General features: G+C 40.1%; 2 protein-coding genes across 4 annotated transcripts in view; one reads left to right on the top strand and one right to left on the bottom strand.

The window, feature by feature from the left end:
- Nucleotides 1-664: 664 nt before the first annotated feature.
- wfs1b (Wolfram syndrome 1b (wolframin)) lies at nucleotides 665-11,391 on the top strand. Its single transcript, XM_084719123.1, has 10 exons — nucleotides 665-822; nucleotides 2,776-3,159; nucleotides 5,570-5,646; nucleotides 5,860-6,004; nucleotides 6,153-6,326; nucleotides 6,459-6,539; nucleotides 7,161-7,321; nucleotides 7,506-7,742; nucleotides 7,869-7,987; nucleotides 9,247-11,391. The coding sequence occupies exons 2-10, from the start codon at nucleotides 2,778-2,780 to the stop codon at nucleotides 10,787-10,789; spliced, it is 2,919 nt and encodes a 972-aa protein (XP_084575249.1). The 5' UTR covers nucleotides 665-822; nucleotides 2,776-2,777; the 3' UTR covers nucleotides 10,790-11,391.
- A 1,746-nt stretch (nucleotides 11,392-13,137) lies between these two features.
- The window catches only part of LOC146326770 (serine/threonine-protein phosphatase 2A 55 kDa regulatory subunit B gamma isoform), a 36,735-nt gene continuing 23,686 nt past the window's right edge, over nucleotides 13,138-26,186 (bottom strand). For all 3 annotated transcript variants that reach the window (XM_084719121.1, XM_084719120.1, XM_084719122.1), the window contains 7 exons: nucleotides 25,917-26,082; nucleotides 24,570-24,682; nucleotides 23,558-23,735; nucleotides 22,658-22,822; nucleotides 20,472-20,641; nucleotides 16,855-16,946; nucleotides 13,138-15,225 (listed from right to left, as the gene is read on the bottom strand). In XM_084719121.1, coding sequence (XP_084575247.1) covers nucleotides 14,931-15,225; nucleotides 16,855-16,946; nucleotides 20,472-20,641; nucleotides 22,658-22,822; nucleotides 23,558-23,735; nucleotides 24,570-24,682; nucleotides 25,917-26,082 — 1,179 coding nt within the window. In that variant the 3' untranslated portion in view covers nucleotides 13,138-14,930. The remainder of the gene's footprint in view (nucleotides 15,226-16,854; nucleotides 16,947-20,471; nucleotides 20,642-22,657; nucleotides 22,823-23,557; nucleotides 23,736-24,569; nucleotides 24,683-25,916; nucleotides 26,083-26,186) is intronic.

Here is a 26,186-nt window from a genome sequence, read left to right as displayed (position 1 = left end):
AAAGGTGTTATTGATAACATTGCCCGCCCTGTTCAATTCAAATCCAGTGGTTGCCAGGTTGATGTAGTGGTTGCCGTGGAACCAAACGTCACACATACACAGAGCTGAACAGAATATTCATTTTGGATTTTTAAAAAACATTTTCAAGAAAAAAAAACAAAACGTTTTTTTCCGTCTTCTTCTAAAATATATGTGAATGTATTATTTGTTATAAAATATATTGAAAAAAATCTGTAAAGCCTTTAAAGATTGTGAAATGTGGAAAGAAAATAGTAAAAACAAACCCACGTTTGTAAATGAAAACAAATGCCATCCACTGCCATCTCCTGGTAGAAAATGTTTATTACGTTGTTGCAAACATAAAAAAAGAAATCGAATAATGTCTATTAAAAACAAAGGCCTCATTTTCTATGTTTGAACGTTATTTTAGAATTTCACCCATTTAAACCGGACTTGTGCCAAATTAACTATAGTAATTGTCCATGATATAATTTCGGGCTTCGGCAACTTTTCTTTCGATGGTTGATTGCTCTTGACTGAGAGAAATTATTTTCACTTCCTGCCTTTGCAGCCAATCAAATCGCACTTTAAAAGGGGAGTCCTTAGGTTTGTCCAATCAGAACACGCAAAACACGAAGTAGGTGTAGACGTCAAGAGGAGCAGCAGTGTGTTGCGGTGTTTGACCACACAGAGCCAACGGAGACTAACTGAAAGGCGACAGGGAAGAATGAGTTGGGATACTGAACGTCAAACAAACTGAGATATTTCTCGAGGCGTTTTAACTCGAAAGCCTTGAAATAAACGGGCGTGTTCGAGATAAAGGTGAGTGGACAACAGCGGGGACAAATTCGTTGAACAGGGAGGTTAGCATTAGCAACAATCCCAACGGTTATCTTAGTTAGCTACCTGCAACATACACGTATATCTCAGTTAGTTATATGTCGGTTACATAAAGACTGTGGCACTGAACATACACAGTGTTGCTTAAGTGGAAAACGTGTATAAACGGTAGCGAAATCTGGATCATTATTTAGGAGTATTTGCATGTCCACTCCACCGGCTGAATCTGTGTCATTGGAGCTTCTCCTTGCAGACCAAAGGGGGTTCCCTAAATTGCAACAGGACACATCACGTTTCCATTCAGGGCACGTCAAGGATGTCTCCTTCTTAGTATAGCTGACCAGAGCTGACTTGATAATGTCCAAAATAGACCGCAGGTCACATGGCAGGTTTTCCAACACAGAAAACGAGGGGGTTTATGCAGCTGAATCAAACTAAACTCAAACATAACACGAGTTTATAGTATGGGTGTTAATTAACTGTGAATTAAAGGGGAATATGCTGTTTAGTCAGCAAAGTTTCATATGTTTAACTATATGTCATAGAGGCAGATAAGTCTCGGCGGTAATAGTGTTAAAACAAACACCGCTTCACTCTTTAAAGATTGATCTCATGTCAGCTGTTGTACGTTTGTGGTGGCACATGTGTGAGAGCCACAGGTGTCTATTAGCACTGTGTTACAGCTGGAGTAGTTTGATATATGGCAGCTTATTATCTCTTTTTTTACAGTATGGTTTCCATCAGAAAAGATATCAGAATTTGTAAGTTATATACAATATTATAAAGAGTCTATAAACTAGTTCTGCAGCTGATGATTATTTACATTGGACAATCGATTAATCTGCTGATAATTTTCACGATGAATCAGTTAATCATTTGGTCTATATAATGTCAAAATATTTTGAAAAATGCCTATCACAATTTCCCAGAACTTAAAGTGACTTCTTAAAATGGCTTCTGTTGTCTAAACAACAGTCCAAAACCAAAAGGCATTTAATTTACTGTCACAACTGACAAAAAGCTGCAAATCTTCACATGTAAGAGGCTGGAATCAGCAGGTGTTAGACATTTTTGCTTGAAAAATGACTAAAAAATTAATTATCAAAATAGCTAGCAACTAATTTTCTTTCAGTTGTCTAGTGCAACTCAAGTGTTCACTACTTTTCTCATCTTGGTCTTTCTTTTTGTGCAGAAAGTTGGACTGTCAGCTATTCAGACCAAACAAAAATCATCAATCAAGTTATTTTTTCTAAGCAATTTCATTATGTCACCACTTGACATTGGTGTGTCAATACAAAATTCACTTCTCTTCTACATTTGTTTGTGTACTGCAGTCTTTCAAATATCTGAGTGGGTGAGAAAGTGTGTTGCAATGAAAAGAGTGTCCTTTCACAACAGCTGTTACTCCACTGGCACTTCCTGCTCCTTTGTATCCTCTCTCTGTCAGCTGTTTTCCTTTTAACATTTGCTTTCTTATAGTCCATAGCTATACAAACTACCATTACCATGCAAAGGTTAGTTAGTAATTGATCGTAGGAAAATTTGTTGCCAAAAATTATAGTAATTTCCAACCAAAAATGTCAAACATTTGCCGGTTCCAGCTTCTTTTTCTGTTTTTCATTGTCATTCATGATAGTAAATGAAGAGGCTTGGAGTTTTGGACTGTTGTTTGGACAAAAGAAGCAATTAAAGTTGTAGCTTTGGACTCTGGGAAATTATGATGAACATGAGCAGTTTTAAAAATTTTATAGACTCAACAATTAATCATGAAAATAATCAGCAGGTTAATCTATAATGAAAACAATCATTAGTTGCAATCGTAACTACTGTATCAGTTTCATTAAATTAGAATACCATCACTGTTCTCTCACTGGTATTCTAATTCAACTCTAAAATTGTCTTTTTGACTGATTTGTTGTCCGATGTGTTTTTCAGGTATGGAACCATCACCAACCAGAAACCCTGCCCCCCCAAAACCCAGCCCCTCAGCTCCCTCCACCCTGAGGCCAGGCTCTTCCTCTTCCACCTCATCATCTACCGCAGCCACACCAACCTCAGACCGCCTTAAGCCTAAACTCACCATGCCAACGCCTCCAACCACACCCTCATCTTCTCCCTCCACTGCTTCTCCGGGTCTCTCCTCCCGTTCTTCTTCCCTGTCCACGCCGCCTGCCTCCCCTCTCCACCAGCCCATCAGGAGCCCCTCTCAAGTGGGCAGATCTCAGCTCAATGCAACCTCTACGGGGAATCCCACAACTGGATCCACAGCTGCTGGAGCTGCTGCCAAGGCACCACAGCCTCCACCCACACCAGAACCAGGTGAGGATCAAACTGTTTGAGGTACTTTGACCTTTCACACTTTTAAAAATCTTTACTGCACTGTTTCACTTTCTCCTCTCTACCAATCAGTGCAGCCAACACTCCCACTTTACTGTGTGTACAGCAGTGTCTCCATGACAACCACAGACATTTACCACAACATGTAAAGCAGCCTCTCCTACTCTGCTGACATGAGGAGAAAAGCCTGTCTCACCCCTATCTTTTCACAGACCATTTAAATTCTGCTTAATTTTCCCCTGGGGCTGCAAATTTTGTGCATTTTCCATAACAGATAATTAGACATGTAAACAACCAGTCAATTAATCTTTAATAAATATTAAGATATAAAATGCAAGCCTTTTCTCAGTTTAAGTTTCTTTTAAACAATTCTAGCAGCATACTGGTTATGTTAAATTTTAATTCATTAAGCACCAACAATTTAAATAAAATAAAAAAAACCTGAGTACACAAAATGGTACAGAATTTTTAACAGCAATTCATTTATTAATAATTAATCATTAATTCCGAAGTTCCCACTAACCAAAATCATGCATGTCCAGTTCACCTAGTAGGAGCTTTCTTAGCTGCACTGCGGATATCACATCTTAATTTGTTGCATGACTTTGCAGTGATGTCTTGATATGTCAATATGGAGTCTTACTGGAAAGTGTGAAATCTAACACCTCAGTCATTAAATGTGGACCATATTCAGTCCTGTTCCCTGTAAAATATACACCTTACACCATGTGTCGAGCTGTCTAGATTTAAACAAATAATTATAAATTGCCAATGAAACTAAAAATGAGAGACCGATTGCATCACTGTGTAAGCTTGTGTGCTACATCAGTGAAGCTAGCAGCTGCTGTTGACTATTCTAACCCGACAGTTATTTTAGGGCTCGGGCGGAGGATCAGGGTATGAGCAGCGTATCAGGAGCATTGACAGGCATCTGATGGAAGTTACTGGATCCCGTCTTCTTTTCTTTAGCTTCCAGAGACTGACAGGCAGTCAGGCAGAGACAGCCCACCGCTTCACACACCAGTGTCACTGCCAGCCTGTGGGCGTTTAGAAACTTGGAAAGTGTTTCCACATTCGTAGCCACCTCCATCTTTTTCCAAGTATACATGCTTAGAAAGATTCCCTCTCATTTCTTTTAACTACAACAAATGTGACACCGTAATTTAAAGGGAATAGACACATTTTCCTGCAAGCTGTAGCTCCAGTGAAGCGCTGGGATTTGAAATTAGCAGAACTCATCAGCCGAAAGAAGATGATGATAAAATGAGCAGGGTTCAGAGGGACATTCATATCAGGACAGAATCTGTTTCTGGAAGGATCTGACTCACGCTGGCGCTCTGGGAACTCTCAAGTCACCGACTGGCACATCAAACTGGACTGTTTCCATGTGATCCAGATAAACACGAAGAGGACCATGTGTGCAGAGTATTTTAAATCCAAATATTAAAAAATAACTGACTTTAAATACTCTGGGAAAAGCTAATTTATTTTGTAGTTTGTATTAAATTATATTAAACTTCATGCATAAGCATTAAAAATAAATTTTTTTTTTTTCAACTGGAACCAAGGACATCCAGTTGATATACAATGTTTCACATTTAGTAAAGATTTTTATGATCACACAAGAAAGAACATAGTTTGACAGTCTTTTTGTGTTATCCACCTATTTATAGAACACATACTTTATATACCTCACAAAACCATTAGAGGTGGGGATCCCCTGACACCTCACACTGAAATCTGATTCGGATTTAGAGGGCTACAATGCAATTATGAAATGATTATCGATGCACTTGGATGCATCCTATATATATATATATATATATATATATATATATATATATATATATATATATATATATATATATAAAATTTATTTTTTCTCACTGTGATTACAACCTCTAAAACATCTCGTATAGCATGTAATGATCTATGATTGAATTAAACAGATGAATTTACTACCATTATCTTTTATTAAAACAAAAATAGTAATAGCACTAATTTCTGGGGGAAACGTAAAGGGCCAGGGGGCAGCAGTCAGATCTATCCACAGTTGCTTGCACTCATCATCCTCACACAAACTCAAGAAGTAGCCTAGTTCAGAACTTAAACATGATGCACCTGTTTATGTCTGTTACATTTTACCATTTGCTCAGCTGCCGAACCTATAGCCTGGTATTACAAAATCGTTATAGGCAATCATAATGTTGACAGAATGTTTTTAAATATCCAGTTATTAACTTTTCTGCATCAAGATATTATCTTTCAAGACAGAATTTAAGAAAGTCTTTTGTTTGACATTGTTTTATTAAGAATCTGTATCATATTATGTACCCATTAAAGACCGATGAAATCTACTGTGTTTGGTACATACTTGTTTTGTTTCCTTTAGAAGAGCCAGAGGAAGAGGTCAGTTTTGAAGACCTGGAGGAGAGAGCCAAGTCAGGAGAAGCTAAAGCACAAACCAAGGTCAGTGTCAGTAAACATACTGCAAAGATGATATTGAATTTAATGGCCATATGGTGGGCACAGAACAGATCAGCCAAGTAATGATATATTTTAGAGAGACATATTGATGGGAAGGACAGGTCAGGATTCAACTAAGTCACGGTAACGCTTGCCTTGCAAGTCTAAAAGCCTCTCTGTGTGTCTATGCATCTGCATTTGTGTGTGTGTGTCCAGATGGGGCGATACTTCCTGGCCCTGGCAGAAGAAAGAGATGAGGAGCTGAACAACTGCACAGCGGTCACTTGGCTCATCCAGGCTGCTAAACAAGGCCGCAAGGACGCTGTCAAACTGCTGCAGCAGTGCTTAACCCTCAGGAAAGGTACCAAAATCTCTCAGTGCTACCCTCAATCTTTGGCTATTACCAAAGCAGCATGAAAATCACTGATCTGATGTTGTTAAGTAACTTCAGCTGATGCTGGGAATAGTTGTCCATCGTCAGTGTGCAAATTTGTCACCTTGTTTTTCAGGAATCACTCTGGAGAACTTTGAGGAGGTAAAGAAGTTGTGTATGGAGACACGCTTTGAGAGAGGAGTTCGGAAAGCAGCTCTGTTGATGTACTGGAAGTTGAACCCAGAGAGGAAGAAGTCGGTGGCTGTTTCCGAGATGCTCGAGAACGTTGAACATGTCCACACAGAGCCTGGTACGGGGGTGGGGGACATTGCTTATTGCTTATTATTAAAACAAATATATAGTTGTAGAATTAGTAGACTCAACATGCTGCAAATTATTTTAAAGTGGCAAAAAAAATACAGACTAGTTCTTGTATTTACAGGCAAACCAGTGTCCCCGGGTCCACTGAACAGCTCCACAAAGAAACAGAGGAGAGTTCTGGAAACTATGGTCACCAGGGAGGGTACGTCTTAAGAGTCTCTGTTTGATTTTATTTATTTTTATTTTCTAGATTGTTAACCTTTAAATACCCTACTCACTTCAATACATATCCTCTCTTGTGGTATTCTATTATTTTGTCTTGTGCTCTTAACATTTTATTTACCTTTTATCTGCTGTTTGGAGTTTTCATTTAATTCTGTTTACCTTATTTTGCTAATTTGAGTTTGTATCTATTCTTAATCCTGCCTCTGATGTTTTACAAATTGATGAGTTTCCTCAGCTCCTGTTTTTATTAAGAGTTCTTATTATTGATTATTGATTAGGTTATTGTTTTATTTTGTGAAGCAGTTAGTTATCAATTTTGTATGTAAGAAAAGTGATATACAAATAAAGTCTGATTGACTGAGTGATATGCGTGGTTTGAAACATGACCCCACCTCGTAGGATGTCTTAACCTGAGAAAAAGGGTTTACTAATGCACCTGTCCACGTAAAAGTTGTGATTTTTATTCCCTACTGCTTAAGATAATGTAAGCTGAGTAAATATATTCCTTTCTTTTATTTATGTTTTAAGAAGTTAACTTTCAGATTTACGGGTGCTTGTTAGTTAGCATGCATCATGTGTCCTGTGCGTGTCTTTGTAGCCAGCTCCCATGTGGGTCTTGACGAGTTTGTTGAGATGACTAAGAAGTACGCTCAGGGTATTGCACCTTCACCAGTCATGGCTGCAGCAGGGGGTGATGACGACGATGACGACGATGATGTCGTTGTGAAGCATCCAGACGAATTGCCTTTACACCAAAAGGTAGGAAGCTCTCAGACTTAGTAAGGTTGTGTGAAGTCCCCCTTCACTCAGAAATGTCTTTTGCTTGTTACTACTTTTCTTGAATGTTTGAGTTTCACTGTTTAGAATGATGTATGTGCAGCAGTTAACATTTTCTTTTGCATTTTGGGATCCTGATTATGTTCATCTCTTGTGTTTCCTCCAGCTGCTGAAGTTCCCTCTGTACGCTTTGCTGGAGATCAAGGAGCACCTCATTGACTGGGCGTCACGGGCTGGCATGCAGTGGCTTAGCGCCCTGATCCCCACGCACCACGTCAATGCACTCATCTTCTTCTTTATCATCTCCAACCTCACAATCGAGTTCTTCATCTTCCTCATCCCTCTGCTGGTTTTCTACCTCTCATTCTTCTCCATGGTCATCTGCACGCTGCGGGTATTTCAGGTCAGTGACTGCACCTGTTTAACATTTTATATCAAATTCAGCTATGTTGTTTTCTTAGAGAATATAAATGGACTTACCTGAGGAGGCACAAGAAAACCAAAGTTAATAAGCGGGTTTTTCTCACAGAATTCAAAAGCATGGGAAAATTTCCGGGCTCTGACAGACCTGCTGGCTCACTTTGAACCTGGTCTAGATCTGGAGCAGGCTGAGACCAACTTTGGATGGACACACTTGGAGCCTTATCTGTAAGTACTCACTCCGTTTGCATGAATCCGTGTGGAAACATCTTCATCTCTCAGCTCAGCTGTCTGCTTTTCAACTATTTACTCAATTCTCTCTTTTGTTTGCAAAAGTGAAGTTTGATTTTGTTCAGGTTTTACTAGTTTGATATTTTAGTTTGCCATTGTCAGATAGATACAGTCATGCAGTGTTTGTTTAGTTCAGTTACTGTTATTCTAATTAGGAAGTGAACCATTTTCTTAAACTTCTTTTAAGGGCAGGTCTGTTATTATTATTGTTATTATTATCATTACGTTTTATATCAGTCTGTAGCGTCCCAATAATGTTCCTTATGAATTCCAATCCAAACATTAAAATTTTCTTTGATGTATGAATGTGTTAGCATCAAAATGTTATTTTCCAAAAACTCTTCTAAAAACATCAGGTTTCTCCATGATGACGCTGCTACATATAAACCACACGGTTGAGGGAGAGGAGGGTATCAGCGCTGTATCCTTCATCACTGCTTTTTGCTAACAGCTGAGAGGGCGCTTCAATTGAAAAACCTGGAAAAGAACATGGAGTCGCCCTTTATCTGAACACCAATAAAACAAATTTTAAGAAATATAAGGAAGTACAAACCCCAATTCCAAAAGAAGTTGTCCAAATGTTCCACAAGTTTCCAGTGGGAGACAAGTCTGGGTTGCAGATGGGTCAGTCTAGTACCAGGACTCTTTGACCATGAAGCCACACTGTTGTAACACGTGCAGAATGTGTCTTGAGATTGTTTTGCTGAAATAAGCAGGGACGTCTCTAAAAAAGACGTTGTCTGGGTGGCAGCTTGTGTTGCTACAAAACCTGTATGTACTTTTTAGCATTTAATGGGGCCTTCACAGATGACAGTGACAGTTACCCATGATGCCATGGGCAGTAACACATCCCCATACCATCACAGATGCTGACTTTTGAATTTTGAACTGGTCACAATCTGGATGATCCTTTTCCTCAAATTCAGATTTTTTTTTTTTAAGTCTGACCTGCTGATTCCAATTTTTCTTGACAGAACTATAATTGGCAGAATATACAAATATTTTTGTAACTTAGCTTTACTTGAAAATTAAATTGTATGCCCATAATAAAACATAAATTACTTTTCCATTTTCTCCAAAAGTGCTCCCATGTTACTGCCCGGCCTTGTCCACCTTTGCTCCTTACTCTCTCCACCTCTTCTTTTTTCCTTTCTTCTGCAGCAAAGTGAACACCTTGTGTCTGATTGTGTTCTCAGGTACTTCCTGCTCTCGGTGGTCTTTGTGGTTTTCTCCTTCCCTGTTGCTGATAAATCCTGGATCCCGTGCTCCGAGTTGGCTGCTGTTGCTCTCTTCTTCACCGTCACTGCCTTCCTCAGCCTTCACGCCTCTGCTCAGCTCTTCGCTCGTAAAGCCCTCCTCACAGAGGTCCTCTCCGGAGCATGCTCCCTCACTCAGTTCCTGCCAGACTCCTTCTGGTTCCTCAGGGTGTTTGGGATGACGTTTGTCACTGTGCCTCTAGGGGACATGGTGGCGCTGAACCTGGGGATGCCATGTCTTCTGTATGGACACCTCTTTTATCTTCTCTTCCGTATGGCTCAGCTGAAAGGCTTTAAGGGCACATACCTGTGCCTGGTGCCCTACCTGGTTTGCTTCACCTGGTGTGAGCTCACCTTGGTGCTCCTTAATAACGCAAGTGCAATAGGACTCATCCGCACCTGCGTTGGCTACTTCCTCTTCCTGTTCGCCCTCCCTATACTCTCACTGGGCATGGCGGCGATGCTCATCATCCAGCTGCTGCAGTGGTTCCTCGCCCTGGAGCTGACCAAGATGATCGTCACACTGACAGTTTGCTTTGTGCCAGTGGTGTTGAGGCTTTGGACCCGCTTTAGCCTCAACCCTATCGTGGTTTTCCGCTCTTTGTCAAGGAGCAGCATCGTGAAGCTCATCCTGGTGTGGCTCACTGCTGTGGTGCTCTTCTGCTGGATGTACGTCTACAGGTCTGAGGGCATGAAGGTTTATAACTCCACCCTGACGTGGCCTGAGTACAGCAACCTCTGCGGCCCTATGGCCTGGAAAGACTCCAACATGGCTCAGACCCAGATTCTCTGCTCTCATCTTGAAGGACATCGCGTCACCTGGACCGGACGCTTCAAATACGTCCGTGTGACCGACATTGAGAACGGGCCACATTCTGTGATCAACCTGCTGCCTGTGTTTGTGGGGAACTGGATGCGGTGTTTGTACGGTGAGCCGTATCCTTTGTGCGAGGACGTGAAAAATGCCACAGCGGAGCCCCAGCCTCTGCCTGCGCCAGCTCCTCCTCCAGAAGACCCCCTCTGTAAACTGAAAAAACTGGCCAAGCACGAGTGCCACATCAAACGCTTTGATCGATACAAATTTGAAGTCACAATGGGCATGCCGCTGGAGAGAAAGACCAAGAACGGGACAATCATAGAGGATGAAGACGCAACTAAGGACATAGTCCTACGGGCCAGTAATGAGTTCAAGTTTGTGCTCTTACATTTAAACACAGGAAGTCTGGTGGAGTTTAGCACCATCCTGGAGGGGCGTTTAGGCTCCAAGTGGCCCGTGTTTGAGCTGAAAGCCATTCACTGTCTGTCATGTGCCAACGCCCACATGACCAGCCGCAGGCAGTACAAGATCGAACACGACTGGAGGCGCACGACACAGCACGCCCTGCAGTTTGGCTTTGACTTCTTCTTCAACCCCTTCCTGACCGCTCAGCTGGAGCAGCACGCCGAGACAGAGACAGAGGCTGTGACACAGGAGGAGGGGTAGACGGGAGAGAAATCTGGCAAACACACCTTTAGGAGAAATAAGATGTATGATGATGGTGATACTGTCTTCAGTTGTAGAGGATTAATGCTTTGCACAACACTGTTCCTCACAGAATCTAATTGCAATACTGGCGATTATTTAGTACCGGAAGACATTTTTGATACGAGCCCTGTTGTAAATCTGGATTTGAGGGAGCGTGTGTTTGCATTCTTATAGCTTTTGAGCCAAATATATGAGAATATATTATATGAATTTACAAAGGGGAGAAACACGACAAAATCTTAAGGTTTTTAGAATAATTAATTTACTGTCTAACACTAAAATAAGAAAATAACACTCTAAACCTCCTCAGCTGTGGTCAGTTGTGCATTTCATCCAGTTTACATGACATGTTAGTCAGTTAATGAAGTAATTTTGATTTTGTTTTTTCTTTATACAAACACTATGTGTGCTACACCCATTTTTATGTTTGGTCTTATCAAATATTGTGGCCAAAATCATCAGTATTTACATTTTACAGTTCTTGTTGAACTGTTGAGCCTTGTTGTGTCCGTGGTCTACAAATAATAGAAGAAAGTGCTTCTTGTCTTTTCTTTTCTTTTTTTTTTAAACAAAAGGTTGTAATGCTGATGATAACTTGTAAGTGTTTCCTTTGCTGCTGAGCTTTAATCATGCAACATTATACAATATATGTATAGTAAGTCATTTTGAAATGGTTGATATTGGAAAATTATTTTCAAGTGCCTTATAAGACTAGTCTCAATTAAGAAATAATTTTGAATAAATCATGTCTTTAATCCTTAACCTTTAAAAAGCTCAGCTGCATCTTCGCTTGTATTTCCTACAGTTTCCAGTGTCCAAGTTGATCTCTGCCTTCTCTGCTCTCGTCTCTTACTTTTTCTCCTCCCTTGTTTGTCTCCATCTCTGCTGTGCAGAGATTTAATATATTGAATATTTGCAGTCTGAGTGATGTGTTTTAAGATAGAAAGTCACTACTGTTTTCTGTACTGTGACCTATAAACCTAATTTAAACAAAACCTTGCTTGTTGCTGTTTTTATTTAACATTTGCATTATATGAATTTTAAACACAATATTTTAAGGTTTTAAGCATGTCCTTCATCCTGCCATTATAACAAAGTGCTAATGATTATTTTGCTCATACTGCACTGTGAAATCACCGTTTCAGTGCAATATGCGGTTTTTGTAAGCACAGCTATAAATAATAAAATTGATGACGACTGAATTCCATTTAGCTGCTTCAGTTTCAGGGCTCTGGTATTCTGCATGCTGGCTTGCTTACACAGTCGTGGTTTATTGTGACACTTTAATATAACAGAAAAAAGCCTATATACTGTATAGGACAGTAGTTCACCAAAATAGGGATGCAGAACATTTGCAAGGAAGGCATAAAAACTGCACTGGACCTTTTTTCACAGCATTTGGATGGACCACACACAGGTCTAACTAATGCTGTTACTAATCTCTGCACTGCATTCAAATAATAGTCTTTCTGCAAAGCAGGCATGTTAATATAAAAAAGTAAACACCAATGATAATAATTAAGAAAAAGTTCTAAAACTCTGCACCAAACAGCAGACAGATAAATCTGGCAACTAGCTGTTGAACACAGGAGAGCATGTAGCAGCTAAAGAGACATATTTCCTTCAGGAGTCAGTAGAGAACAAAAACAGAGCTAAAAGAGAGTGAATAATGGACTTACATTCATCAGGTGGACACAAGCGCGACTCAGATGACTGATAATGTTGCACTGTAACTAATATGTTTGTTTTAATGTTTCACTGACCCCCCAAAGTGTGCAAGAAATTAACTAGTGCAGGTTCAGTGTGATTGGTCTCACCTGTGGTTTTCCTGCTATGACAAGTCGACATGTCCGCTGTGGATCCAGGTTGGAGAGATTTAATCAGAAAGCAATATGTCCTGTAAATAAAATACAAGATGGACAGACTTCAGACAGGGAAGAAAACAAAAAGCGATGCTCATCAAACACATCAGTTAAATCCAAAATATCCAGCTGCTGAACTTGTGATTTTCAGTATAGTTACAAACAGGCACGTGTAATTTTTTCAGCTTCCAGAGGGGGGCATGGTAGAAAAAGTTCAAGAGGAACTGGAATAATTTTGTTTCCAGATGTAGTAACTGTGTATTGACACTCGGTGGCGCCTCAGGCCACAGGACTCCTCTGGTATCACAGACTGTATGATGACCCCTCACAGGCCCATATAAACTGAAGCTATAAAGAGTGCACATTTCCATAATGGCACTGGCAATTATTATCAGTCTTACATAATTACAGTGCAATAAAAATCACAGATGTACGCTCATTGGATGCAATTTCGTTGAAATCTTTATTCAGAAAAAAACATATTAACATTATTTATAACTGTCCATTTGACAATTTTGTCATCAACATACATTAACACAAAAATATGTGAATCAACATCAGCTTGGTCGGGACGTGGAGTAAAACTGACAAGATGTTTTTCAAAAAGAAAAAGGATAAATAAAAGAATAGACTGTTCTCTAAAAAATAAAAGCTTCTGCACATCAGCAAAGTAATCGGTGAGGAAGGCTGAAGAGATCAGAGTAGCATCTCTCTGCTGCAGCTTTGGAGGCAACCATCGATACAGATGATCGGGTCTGCAGTCCGTTTATGGATGTTTTAAAAAAAAAACCTCATACATGTCAAAACAGTTGATATATACAGACACCATTTAGGCCCTTTGATTTTTTTTTTTTTTTTGTATTTTTTTCTTTTAGAGAACAACATTGATGAAAACATTCCCCATTCTTCTTGGTTCTCAGTTCCTGTCAAGTAGAAACTGATTCTTGGACGGCTTCATTCAAAACGTACATGTAAGTGTATGAACCGAACACTGGTAAACATGCGTCAGTGTCCGAAGACACAAATAAAGGTAGGAGAGCTCGGTCATCTATGGTTACTCGTGCCGCACGGGGCCCCCGGGGGCCCCTGAAGCCTTTGTACAGCTGGGTCTAAATGGTTAAGAAGGCAGCCAAGTCAGTCAGTCAGTCAATTTATAAACACCTAGGCTAAATTGGTTTTACATGCAGCATCTTTTTGCTTGATTGTTGAATTATTTAGTTTGTTTTTTAATTGTTTTTTTTTTTTATTTTTGCTTGACTTGAGTTGTTTTTAAGCACACGATGCAGCCCCGGACCAGAAGCAGAATCCACAATCTGACATGTTGAAGGGCCTGTTTCAGCAGAGGAGACATTAATGACTGAAACACAGTGTGTGGAGCACATTTATATGAGGGTGTGTCCTCATATTAGGCCGCGGTGTATTAATAACTTCTGCTTCTTCTATCTGCAGGACTGAAGATGTTTTTACCTCACTGAACATGGTCCAGTTGAGCTCAGAGGCGTCTGGGTGCACTTGGGTTGAGGGGAGGGTCCCGAGTTCATCCTTGCACATCACACGTTATCATTTAAATTTCATCATTGTCATCATAATTACCATCATTAACATCATTTAACAAGAAGTTGCAAAAAAAAACAGAAGTGGGGGTAGCTGATCGGAAATCAAACAGTTACATAAATGGCCCATTTTTCATTAGTGCCGCTGGTTGACAACCACAAAGGGTTTTTGTTACACAAAACAGTGGGCAAGGGATAAGAATAGGCTTTGCTCGAGCACACAAATACAGAAAGGAGAGGAGGAGGAGGAGGAGGTGGAGAAAGCAAAAGAGCCTGAAGAACCAAAAAAAAAAAAAAAAAAGAAAGAAATACAAACATGTAAACGTCTCTCCAGGCTAGAGGGGAGGTTTATTCCCCCCCAGAAGCTGAGCTGTAGCAATCAACACACCATCAAGCACAATCCAGAGGTTAACAATCAAGAAATCCACAGTTTTGCAATCCATAATCCATTGCGTAATCCAGCCTGTTCCCTCTCTAGCCCTTTCTAGGTCCTTTCAGTTCTGGGAGGCTGGGGAGGAGGTGAGGGTGTGTGCGTGAAAGACCTAGATGTGTTTGTTTTCTGATCTTGTGTGTATGTGTTAGGCATATTCCTGTGGGTATATGTCCGTCATTGATGTGTACATTCTGGCATAGTTGTTGTGTTCGGGTGTAAACTCTTTAGTATCCACTGTTGACATCCGTTCATTAATGCATCTCAGAGTTGAGTTTGTCCTGGAAGATGTACAGATTGTTGGTGGCGGCAATGGCGATGATGTTCTCAGTCGGGTGCCAGGCTGTGTGGAGGATCTTCTTGGTGAAGTCCAGGCTGTCCACGCTGATGTCGTCCTTCCGGCGCTTCCCTCCTGCGGCGCAGACCCTCCGCGGCTTCAGGACGGCCCGGGGTTTGCTGCTCTCTCTCGACGCCTCCAGGGTCACGTCACGTTTGGTGTTCCGGTCGAACATGCGGAAGAAGTTGTTGTAGGCTCCGGTCATGATTACACTGAACAGAGGAAGAGGAGAGAAAGGATCAGTTACTACAGACTTTCATTCTGGACTAAATTAACTAACCTCAACCCTCCACTACATGTCTAAACCTAACAGGTCACTTAGTCCAAATCACAGAAAGACAACTTAGCCATTGTCAGGATCAGACTGGGAACAAAATTCAGCCTTGGCAATTTGTCTCAACTGATCCCATTCAGCCCCAGATTCTGCAAGGCACTGGTCCTGGTAACATTATTTTTGAATAATAAATGTGTAAACTTGAAATATTTTGCAGCATCAGCGAGAACAGATTTTTCTTTTTCTCCCTGACATTTTTAGCTCTGCCTTTTCTCTTTCTGTCATTTATCCATTTCCTTTGTATTTTTCATTCGAAGACAGCTCTTTTCGCCTTGATTTAATTTGATTATTTTCTGCTTGACCTCTGACATCACATGGATGAACTTGACCAGATGGGCTGGTCTAACATCAAGAAGGCTGTGGCCAGCAGGTCAATTTTTTTTTTACCCACATTTGCCACTGGGTGGGCTGGCCCTTCTGGCACTTGCCAGAAATGCCAGATTGCCAGTCTGAGGCTGGCCATTGTGCTTTCTGTACATGCAGATGATTTGAATTTTATCTGACTGGGTTTTAAGATATTTAAGATTAATTTGTGGCTCTCACAGGTGGTGGAAGAAGTATTCAGGTCCTTTAAATTAGTAAAAGTGTCAGTAACAAACTAAAATGCTCCATCCAAAGTGAAAAAACAAAAAGAGTAAAGGTATAAAAGTATTATGTTTTATAATACATAAAAATGATAGTCAATACCTATTTCTACCGGGGCAAAAAGACAAAAAAAGGTCATGGCACACTATTATCAACCTGCACTGTGCTGGTACAGAAAAAGTCACTGACACCGGCTGGTTTTGTTGCTCACCAAATTTCAGGCAGCACAATAAAGACTGAAGTGAACTGAGGTCTTGAATCAACACTTAGATATATGTTTAATAGCTTTTGTACGTTCAATACTATAATTAACTAATATTATATTATTATTCAAAATGTCCTATTGAAAAAATAGCAATGCTTTAATACTTTTGACAACCTTAGTAGGGGGTCTCTACTCAGTCTCTAGGTCAGCTAAGGGGTCCAAGGCCTAAAAATGGTGATGACCCCTGCTTCAGCTGAACTGACCTTTTCACCAGACCTACATCGATTACTTGGTTATGAAATAATAAATTAATTGATTTGAGTCTTTAAAAAAAACGTCAAAATTCTCTGATTTCCAGCTTCGCAAAAGTGAATATTTTCTGGTTTCTTTAGTTCTCTCTGACAATACACTGATCATCTTTGGACTGTGGACAAAACAAGACATTTGAGGTCGTCACCCTGGGCTTTAAGAAACACTGATTGACATTTTTCATGATGATCTGACATTTTATAGACCAAACAACTTATCGATTAATAAGGAAAATAATCAACAGATTGTCAATTAAAATAATCATTTTTCACAGCAAGACTTTTTACTCTAGACCCATTTATTAACTTATAAACTACCAAAGAACATATATGAAGCAATCATGTGTTGGGACATTTAGTTATCATAAGTACAGAAACACATACATACATGCAGACTCTATAGACTCACCTGTCTGAGCCGTTCCAGGCACACTCAAACTTGTCAAAGATGCAGTCGTTTTCATAAAGGGAACACAACTTGCTGCGGAGGTAATCGTGAACCTGGAGGAACACACACACACGCACACACACACACACACACACACGCACACACACACACACACACACACACACACACACACACACAAATATGATTAGAAAGAGTCCACAGCTGCTTCACTCCCAGGTACTGACTCTCTATATAAACTATAAATAGAAGAGTGAGCAGAAGAGACACACACACACACACACACGACTCCCAGCACAGACAGAACACATTAAATGTGGGCAAGTTGTAACACAAAACTCCCTGAAGGCAACTCTAATAGGACACAACACCGGCCCTGAGCAATACGAGAGCCAGGAGTACATTTTAATCTAAATTCCTTTTCCATATCACTAAATCCATTAACATCCAAACCCACCAAGGGCGTGATAATAGAGACACACATGTGAGTACGCACACACACACACACACACACACAGATATTCACTGACTAATAACTCTTTTCCCTGGTGCTTTCCTCCGACCTGCCTGTGTCAGCACTGTGTCCGCTCGCTGATGCAAAGGCTTGAAATCTACACCTTCCTCCGGCCGCCGTGCTCTGCATTAAGCCCCCTATTTTCACATTCTGCATAAAGTCAGCAGTCAACAGTCGCTGCACAATCAATAAACGGTCAAGCTGAGGTCGGCTCATGGTTGTACATCAAACCCGGTGACATTTCGGTTTTCCCCCGTGGGTCTTTCTGCTCGGGGTGAAATGATACAGTGTCAGCTGAAGTTGAATATACCGTCTTTTTGTTTTTTTCCACTCTGCATGATCTCTGATTTAGAGTACAGTGCCTCATCCCTCATGGATTTGTGCACATTTTCATCTCTGTGCAGGAATAAGAGTGCAAATTTACCAAAATAAGAGCACTTTACCCCTAATATCTCTTTTCTACTCTTAGTTTACCACTTTTAACCTCAGCCATCCCTCTTTCTGACCCTCTCAGCCACAAACTCTCCCCTCATTCTTCTCTCCTCCTCTCATCACACCAACCTCCCTCCCAAACACCCCCCCCCCTCCCTTTCGGTGCTGCATTGCAGATCTAGGTGTTGGGTGCTGTGTAAGGTATCCCTCCTTCCCGTTTTCACTTTATGAGTGGAGGCTCGGCAGCCTATAAATAGCTCCAGTGCGTCTTAGCCTCCCACTCCTGGCTACCTCATGGGCCCTCACACGTCAGGCAAACACACACACATGTTCACCCACACGCCCGCAGCAGGAATACTAAACACACACTGAAGGAAGGAGTCGAGAAATACTTGTACTGCACATGAATGCATAAACAGATGCTGGTGTGGCCGACTGTAAACACTTAGAAGTGTCACAAGAGACAAACTGAGTGAAAGATAGCATGAAAAATTGCAAAAATGCCTGTTTTTATCAGCTCAGTGCTTAGTTTTTTTATGTGTACAGCATGTCAAGCCCACTCTATCTCTATCCCACGTACACAGCATAATGATAACTGATGTGTGCATGTATTAATCTGTAAAACACACACAGATGCATCTACAGATTAAAAGTCCATAGTTAAAAACTTAGGACACAGCAAAGGTTTCTGGTGGTTCTGCACTGACGAGAGGAGGTGGATTCTCTGGCACCTAATCAATCCAATTATCCGTAAAAGGTTTTGGAAAAATCTAATCATGAGTAAGTACTGTGATTCTCACAGTAAACTGTCTTCCCATGATTCATATCTGTCTCCAGTTTTGCATATTTCCAGGATGACAATGCCTTCTTTCAGTAAAGGGACAGTTAGTCATCTCCTGTAGCAGTTTGGACAATGCAACAGTGACTTCAGTCACAAACACTTACATCAAGGAAATGAATATTTAATTTAATATTTAACGGTTCTTCTGTTAGAAGATGCTCCCCTCAAACAATCTGAGCAGCAACGCTGGACTTTGCTGTGCTGAAAGAACAAATCCCAAATATAACAAACATCTGAACTGTGTTGAACTGAATTTAGAGTGGGTGACAAATTAAGAGAAAAGCTAACACAGAGTGTCTTTGTGAGGTGTCAGATCACCACAAGCCACAAGAACTGTGCTTTTTGGAGAAGAGATTCTCCAGTTATCTTGAATTTTTCTGGAGGGATGAATGCTACGAATCAAAAAAAAATTCCCATCATTTTAACCCCATTGTACCTTGTATTAAAATATTATCTGTATCTGCATAATAAAGTCACAAAATAGCCTACACACTGGCATAGCTAGTTTACTATTCGGATACAGATCCCATTTTAATACCAGGCGTAAATGGAATTAATGTAAATTGATAATGGTGGTGAACTTCAGTCCAAAATCCCCCCATGTTTTGTATAGAAGCATCTGCATTTGTTTTTTCTCTATTCCTTTTTTGCAGGTGTTCCTTTAATTTGCCACCATTTTGTAATTTAAAAAACAAATACACATTTTTTTTATGTCTTGGACTCATCAAGATCCAAAATGCCAAAAAACCTGACACATGAGCATGACTAACTGATGACAGCAGGTGTTGGAGGTGTAAGAGAACAGAAGGCAATCTCCTTCTGCTCTGTGGCACTGGTCGAACTTTTATGGGAAAAGATATTGAAATATATGGAAGATGAGGAACTGAGGATTAGTCTTCTAAAGCGCCCTGGGTTGGACTATGTTTACTGTCTGTTTTCTCTTATGCACTAAGATTGAATCAAATACAGACAGGATTTGGTTTGTGTGTCAGCGATGTGACATTATTTAAAGACTGGTTAGATTTATAAAGATCAACATCATAGGAGGTAATGTCATTATTATACAGAAAAAGAAGTAAGAGAAATTAAATTTATAAAGGAACATAGAATACATTTATGTTACATATGAAGGGAAACAAATCTAATTTAATCAGTCTGTAGAGTTAAGTGAATTATGTTTGTTTTGGCCTTTGGATTGAAGAAATAACATAGCTAATACGGGCAAATGAATTCAGGGACATTATAGAAAAACTGTTGAAACAGATGAGTAATGGTATAATCTGTAATATTATTTTCAAGAGAGAACAAATCAACCAATCTTGGCTTATGCATTTAAATGAAATTATGAAATGAAAACACATATTTTCAAGCACTAATGGGATTATAACATGTTATAAAGGCTATTTGGCTATAATTGAATGTTAACAGTCAGCTGATGAAGCAAGAATAAAACAGCCAATAAGCTGTGGAAATAACAACTTCAATGTTCTGCTTGAACACACTGCAGAATATTTAATGTGTGCCAAGAGTAATTAGTGAAGTACCAGTAACAGTGATTGGAATTTCCAGCTTATACTGGGTTAAAGTTGTAGAAAACAGATATCATTCAACATCATTATATTGCTATGATCTGCAATGATCTCAACCGTCTGGGAGATTCAAAGGAAAATATGTTAATGCTTCCTCGACTGCTAATCAGTTCACCTCTCCCAGAGTACATTAGCTGCTCGCCAGACGGACTCTCATCACAGTAACTGAGAGAAAATATTCATTTTCGTGTTTTATTGTATTTCAACAATCCCTCGTGCTTTTCACATGTGGTCGGTCACACACCTGGTATGTTTCCAGAGGCTTGCTCTCCATGTTGAGGTCCCAGACTTTGGCAGTCAGGTAGTCTCTGGTGAGCAGGTAGCGACCACTGTGGCTGAACTTGACGTCTGACACCGAGGAGATAATCTCAGAGAAGAAGGAGCGGGCGCTGGGGTCCTCGGGCTCCTCAAACACTGGACAGGGTGGGAGAGAAAAGGGAGAGGAGAGTGATTGGGTGAGTAAGTATACAGATAAAGAAACCGCTCAGATGAGTCTGCGTTGACTCAGACAGATGGTAGTGTACGTTAATGGACAGATGTTGCTGTCCGAATGATTATGTGTATAATCATCAGCATATTTCACAAAAAAATCAATCAAAAGTCTTCTTAGAATAATAACACACAGAAAGACACCTGGTAAATACAGGCATTTCTTATTAAATGTAATGAACAAAAACTTTTGCTGTTTGTTGGGGTGCCCCAGTGATCCATACTGGTCAGAGCTGTAAAACTCATGGGAAACCGGTCATTTCAAGTTTGAAGTAAACACAAAAGTTGGGAAACCATAAATCTGAGGCTTGAGAGAAAATGTGACATGAACTGCATTGTTGTGCCTTAAGGACAACTGATTTATGGGTAACCTAACCTGTTCTATATTAATGAAATAATGCTCCGGCTGTGGAAAAAGATATATTATGCTCCTAAAATGTAAGGAAAGTTCTTACACACAAGATTGCAGATCATTTACTTCTCAATACAAAATAAACCTGCAGGTTTGAATTAATTAACCAACCACACGTAAATAAATCAAACTAATAATAATGATGCACTGTGATGGACCAGGTATCTAATGGTGCCTACTGACTGTAAGATTTCAGCAGTCCTATAAGTTTATTGCAAACTACACTGTGCGACATGGATTTAATACACCTGGGTGCAGCATCAAGTTGAAGTATGCAGACGATGATCACACCTACTGAATCGGGTTGTGATACAAGTCAATATATAAGAAACCTTCATCAGCGTACGTCATCCTTCTGCGTCGCTATAGTGGTAAACAATGAAGCTAAGCAAGAATCAAGCCCTTGTAATAGGGGTATCTATAAGTATGGGAAAAAATCCAAAGAAGAGGAGGAGGAGAACAATGTGGACCAGTCGTGGCGAGGGAAAAGAGGCCAACTTGGGACAACAACTTTGCAAAGAAAGCTTGAGATAATATTATAAGTATTTTTCAGCATGCATAAACATGCGTCATTTCATGCTGTGTCATTACATACTGCATTCCTACTGGTTGGTTAGCAGATGTCAGAGTTTTGTATCAGGATATCTTTGGGCACAAGACCATGAGAACAGTCATTTTTGAACTTCTCTGACAGCGTGATGTAGGACCACCGTTTTGGAGCCACAACCAAAGATATCACCACGTTTCTATCATGTTGGTCAGGAGACAGCCAAAAACAGTAATGTAGTACAAAGTAAAGTAGTAAGTAGTAAAATACAGTATGTATACCTGATACCTAATCCATCAGCAGATCCATAATTGCAGAGATTTTCCATCAAAACCATAAATATGAACCTCATGGTGGCCCTAGAGGAAAATTCAGGGGATCGCTAAAGGCACAAAAAAATCATAGTAATCCCTTAAATAGCTGTTGAGATATTCTAGTCAGGGTGAAAGTGGTGGAACAATAGACCATCATTGGCAGTGACTCATTGCCATCTGAGAGCCATCCCACTAACGTAGCTAAAACCATGGACTGTATATTTTGAAACTTGTGGCTGCATTACAGTCCAACTACACAGTATTTTCCCAAAAGACAATATACAGATTCATACAAAATAATGCCGCTCAATCATCACCCACCCACCCACTCACCAGCAGTATGTGGTGGTTTCCGTATCCTTATTTTCATATCATTCGTTTTACCTCGCTTCACCAGTACAAAACTTGACTCAACAACCAGCTATCTGTGTTGTGCGGTTACAAACAACATGTGGCAAATCCCTTTAAATGTAGGGAATTAATCCAAAAATAAATGCTTTGAAAAATATTAAGCAGCAAAATGTACTTTCTCTTATTTGTAGTTCATAGGCTAAAATATGCAAAATGATCAGTATCAGCCATTATGACCTTTTCAAGGGCTCTGGTGAAGAGAAAAAAAAAAACACAATATGTATGTCTCCATCGCAGCTCTCAGCGGGTGTACTCACATTTGGAGTGTTTGTCACACAGTGCTGCTTCTCTCATGTCACAGAGGCGCAGGGTGCCTTTGCTGCTGCTATAGACAAACAGGTTACAGTGGTGGGGGTGAAACTCAGCCGCTGTGATCACCTCTGTCAGATCCTCCATGTTGGCTGGCTTGATGTCCACGATGTCTGAGAGGAAGCATCGCTCAGGAAAACAACAAAAAGACACTGTGTCGTATGGCCTGTGGTTTGTTTAAGCCCGAACTGTTTTTACCTGCTGGAGTCTGCCATACTGCATGTACACATTCATCTTTTTTAGCAATTTTATCTATTAACTGAAAACTTATTAGATTGTATCTGACATGAAAACCCACAGAGGTCCATAATCCACATGCAAAATAAAAGCCTCAGTGTATGTAAATGTATAAATAACCAACACAATGTAAATAATTTACAGTAGAAATAAAGCAAACCAATATAAATATATCTTTGGGGGGATTGTTGGGAATAAAGTAATTCCATATTCAGATAAATTGTAATATTATAAATCCTGTCTGGGTCAGGGATGTGACTGTTCTGTGTCCTATTGAGCTGGATTAGAACCCAGAAAGAGGCTGAAATATTTATGCAGCTCTTGAATTATTCATTAAGCTACATTTTCACTCCTCAAGAATAATATTCCCCTCCCCCAACACTGTGTGTCTTAGTGGGATTTGCGATGTATGAGTTTATTGTGAGTGTGTGTGTGAGAGTGTGTGTGTGGGCCGGGATTGATTACTGAGCATGTATAAGCATCTATGTGTTAAAGTATGCATGAATTATCTCTGTTCTTGTGTTTTAATAAATCTACTCCTTGTGCATGTGTTCTCACATTTGTCTTCTCTCCTCCTCACTCTGCACCACACTATGACCTACAAAGGATACTGAAGCTGCGGTCGGTGATGTCCAGGTGCCAGAGATTGATCCTCAGGTCGTCGGCTGACATGTAGGTCTCATAGTCAGAGTTGACGGAGATGGAGTTGACATGGTAGGTGTGGGCGTTGGCAAACACTCGCCGTGGGCTCACCTCCACCATCAGGTCCATCGGCTTCAACACCGGCACCTTGATAAGATAAGATGAGATGAGATAAGATAAGATAAGATAAGATAAGATAAGATAAGATAAGATAAGATAAGATAAGATAAGATAAGATAAGAGGATTTAGTATGGTAAACATTTTGCATATTTCTCCTTTAATTTAAATGACTTGTTTAAACATTAGATGTATGTACATAGGAAAGGGTAAAAATTGTGTAGTGATGTAGATAAAGCATCTTGAAATTGGTCATTTCATTTTAAAAAAGTCAATCAATAATACGTTATTGCTAGAACCCCTAGGTTGCTCATTTGATAGCAAGATCGAGAGCCAGTTCAGTGCATGACTTACAGTTCATTTGGCTGTATTTTCATATCCTTACATTTGCATTGAGACACAATTTCATTGTCAATGCGTGATTTACATTTTCATACACAGCTTAAACATGTGTCCTTATTTGCATACAGCACAGTGGGAGCCCCATCACCATACACATAGAGACCTCCACAAAGAAGGAGGACATCCTACACTATTGTGCGCTGCTGCGTCCTGATTACCAAGAATTCACCACAAATAGGAACACTGATGTTTTAACTTGTTTAGATCCAGTGCAGATGTTGTGTTGCCGTTCTGTACAGCTGGAAACAGAGGTTTTCTCCGCCCCCGCACACTCACACATACACACATGTAGCATTGTGCCAGTGACCCATTTTTGCACATGCAAACACATCTGTACCTACTGACCCAGTTATGTTGCACAACTGACAGCATGAATGTTTTAATGTGTGCAAGAGAAAGATAGCTAGATAGATAGCTAGATAGCTAGATAGACAGATAGACAGATAGATAGATAGATATACCTGTAGGGAGGTGACAGTGGAGATGTCCTTGATGCGACCCTCCTCATCCTTCAGGTTGTATCCCTCAGGCCGTTTGTCTCTTTCACTCACCTTCCACAATTTAATGGTCTTATCTGTGAAACAGACAGGGCCATTAAGCAACCGGATAAGAACAGATTTGATCATTCAAAAGTGTAACAAGCAAATAAAAGGCACTTTTTCACACACTCCGGGGTTAAGAAGCTATCTGGAGATCTCAGATTAGGTATGTTTAAAAATCAACATCAGAGTAGAATTTCATCCCAAATTGGTAAGACTAAAAGCCTAAAATCTTTAACAAAAAAAGGAGCTGTTTTAGGATTTTAGCATAAAGAGACAGTAAACTCAAGCACTTGAACCCGAAACAAATGACTTAATAGACAAGATAATCCACCACACTCAAATCTGTCAGCTCTCAAAGACAAGTGTGGACTCTGAAGCTCTACATGAGCTATCAGTGAGACACACAAAGACTCTGTATTATATTGAAAAAATGAGAGCAGCAGCATTACCCGACTGCTGAGGCCCGTCTTACATTTTTAATACCCTCAATCATAAATAATATAGTGCTTAAATAAATCAATAACTGGGCACTCTGGGAAAATGTATAGATCCTCCAATATACCCATATACTCAGAATGTAAACTGATGATGGGACATCTTATATCCACTCCTAATGCACTCTCTCTTTCAGTGAGGAGAAATCTCCTTTCTGACCTACAAAACTCAAATAACAGTCTCAATTTCAACTACTCTGCCTTTTAAAAACAGTCATTCAAACAAATAAAGTGTTTCCCCACAAGCACATCAGTACTTCCACATCTTCCTGGCTCCTCTAAGATCGCCCAGGCTTGGACGAATATATAGGCAATTGGCCATCACTGCTTGTTTTTTGGGGTAATCTTTTTGCTAATTTAATGGTCCACCTTTGAAGAAAGAGTAAGAGCAACTGTTCTCATACAGACTCTAATTCAGAGTCAGTACACACCCACTGAGCTGAAGAATGAGGGGGAGGAAAATGGCCTGTAGATCCAAAATATTTTTATATCTAATGAGGTGGATTAAGGATTTCTTTCAAAACCAGAGGGGGCGATTGTAATAAATAGGGCTGAACAATTAATCAAAATTTTATCAAAAGTACAATATGGTCAACTGAGATTTTCAAATTGCAAGAGGCTCAATATTTTTTTATGGCAAAACGTGAGAAATCACCATCTCCCAGATGAAACTCCTGGGGGAATATATCTGCAATCATGAGTCGCTGGAATTGTAAAATGTTAACATAAACTTAAGAACCATATACTGTATGTATGTGGGGTCTCTTCTCACCATTGGTGGAGAGGAGGAAGTGTGCGGCGTTCTGCTGAGGCAGCCATCGGATTTTATTGATCTTCTCCTCGATCTCCAGACTCTTAAGATAGTCGAACTCGGGCTCATGGCTCTGAAAGGTGCTGTAGACATTATACTCTCCCTGGGAGAATGGCTCAGTCTTGCTCTGTGGAAGGAAAAATGGAAAAGTGGAAAGTGCTGGGGAAGAAAAATGTGCACTTGCTCACATGTACAATCTCAGGGCAGTGTAACGCCCTGGAGCCTGACCCG

The sequence above is a fragment of the Lutjanus erythropterus genome, chromosome 5 (genome assembly GCF_056507025.1).
Source record: "Lutjanus erythropterus isolate fLutEry1 chromosome 5, fLutEry1.hap2, whole genome shotgun sequence".
Lineage (NCBI taxonomy): Eukaryota > Metazoa > Chordata > Actinopteri > Lutjaniformes > Lutjanidae > Lutjanus > Lutjanus erythropterus.
Note: the sequence above shows the minus strand (reverse complement) of the source record. Positions and strands in the feature narration are given on the sequence as shown.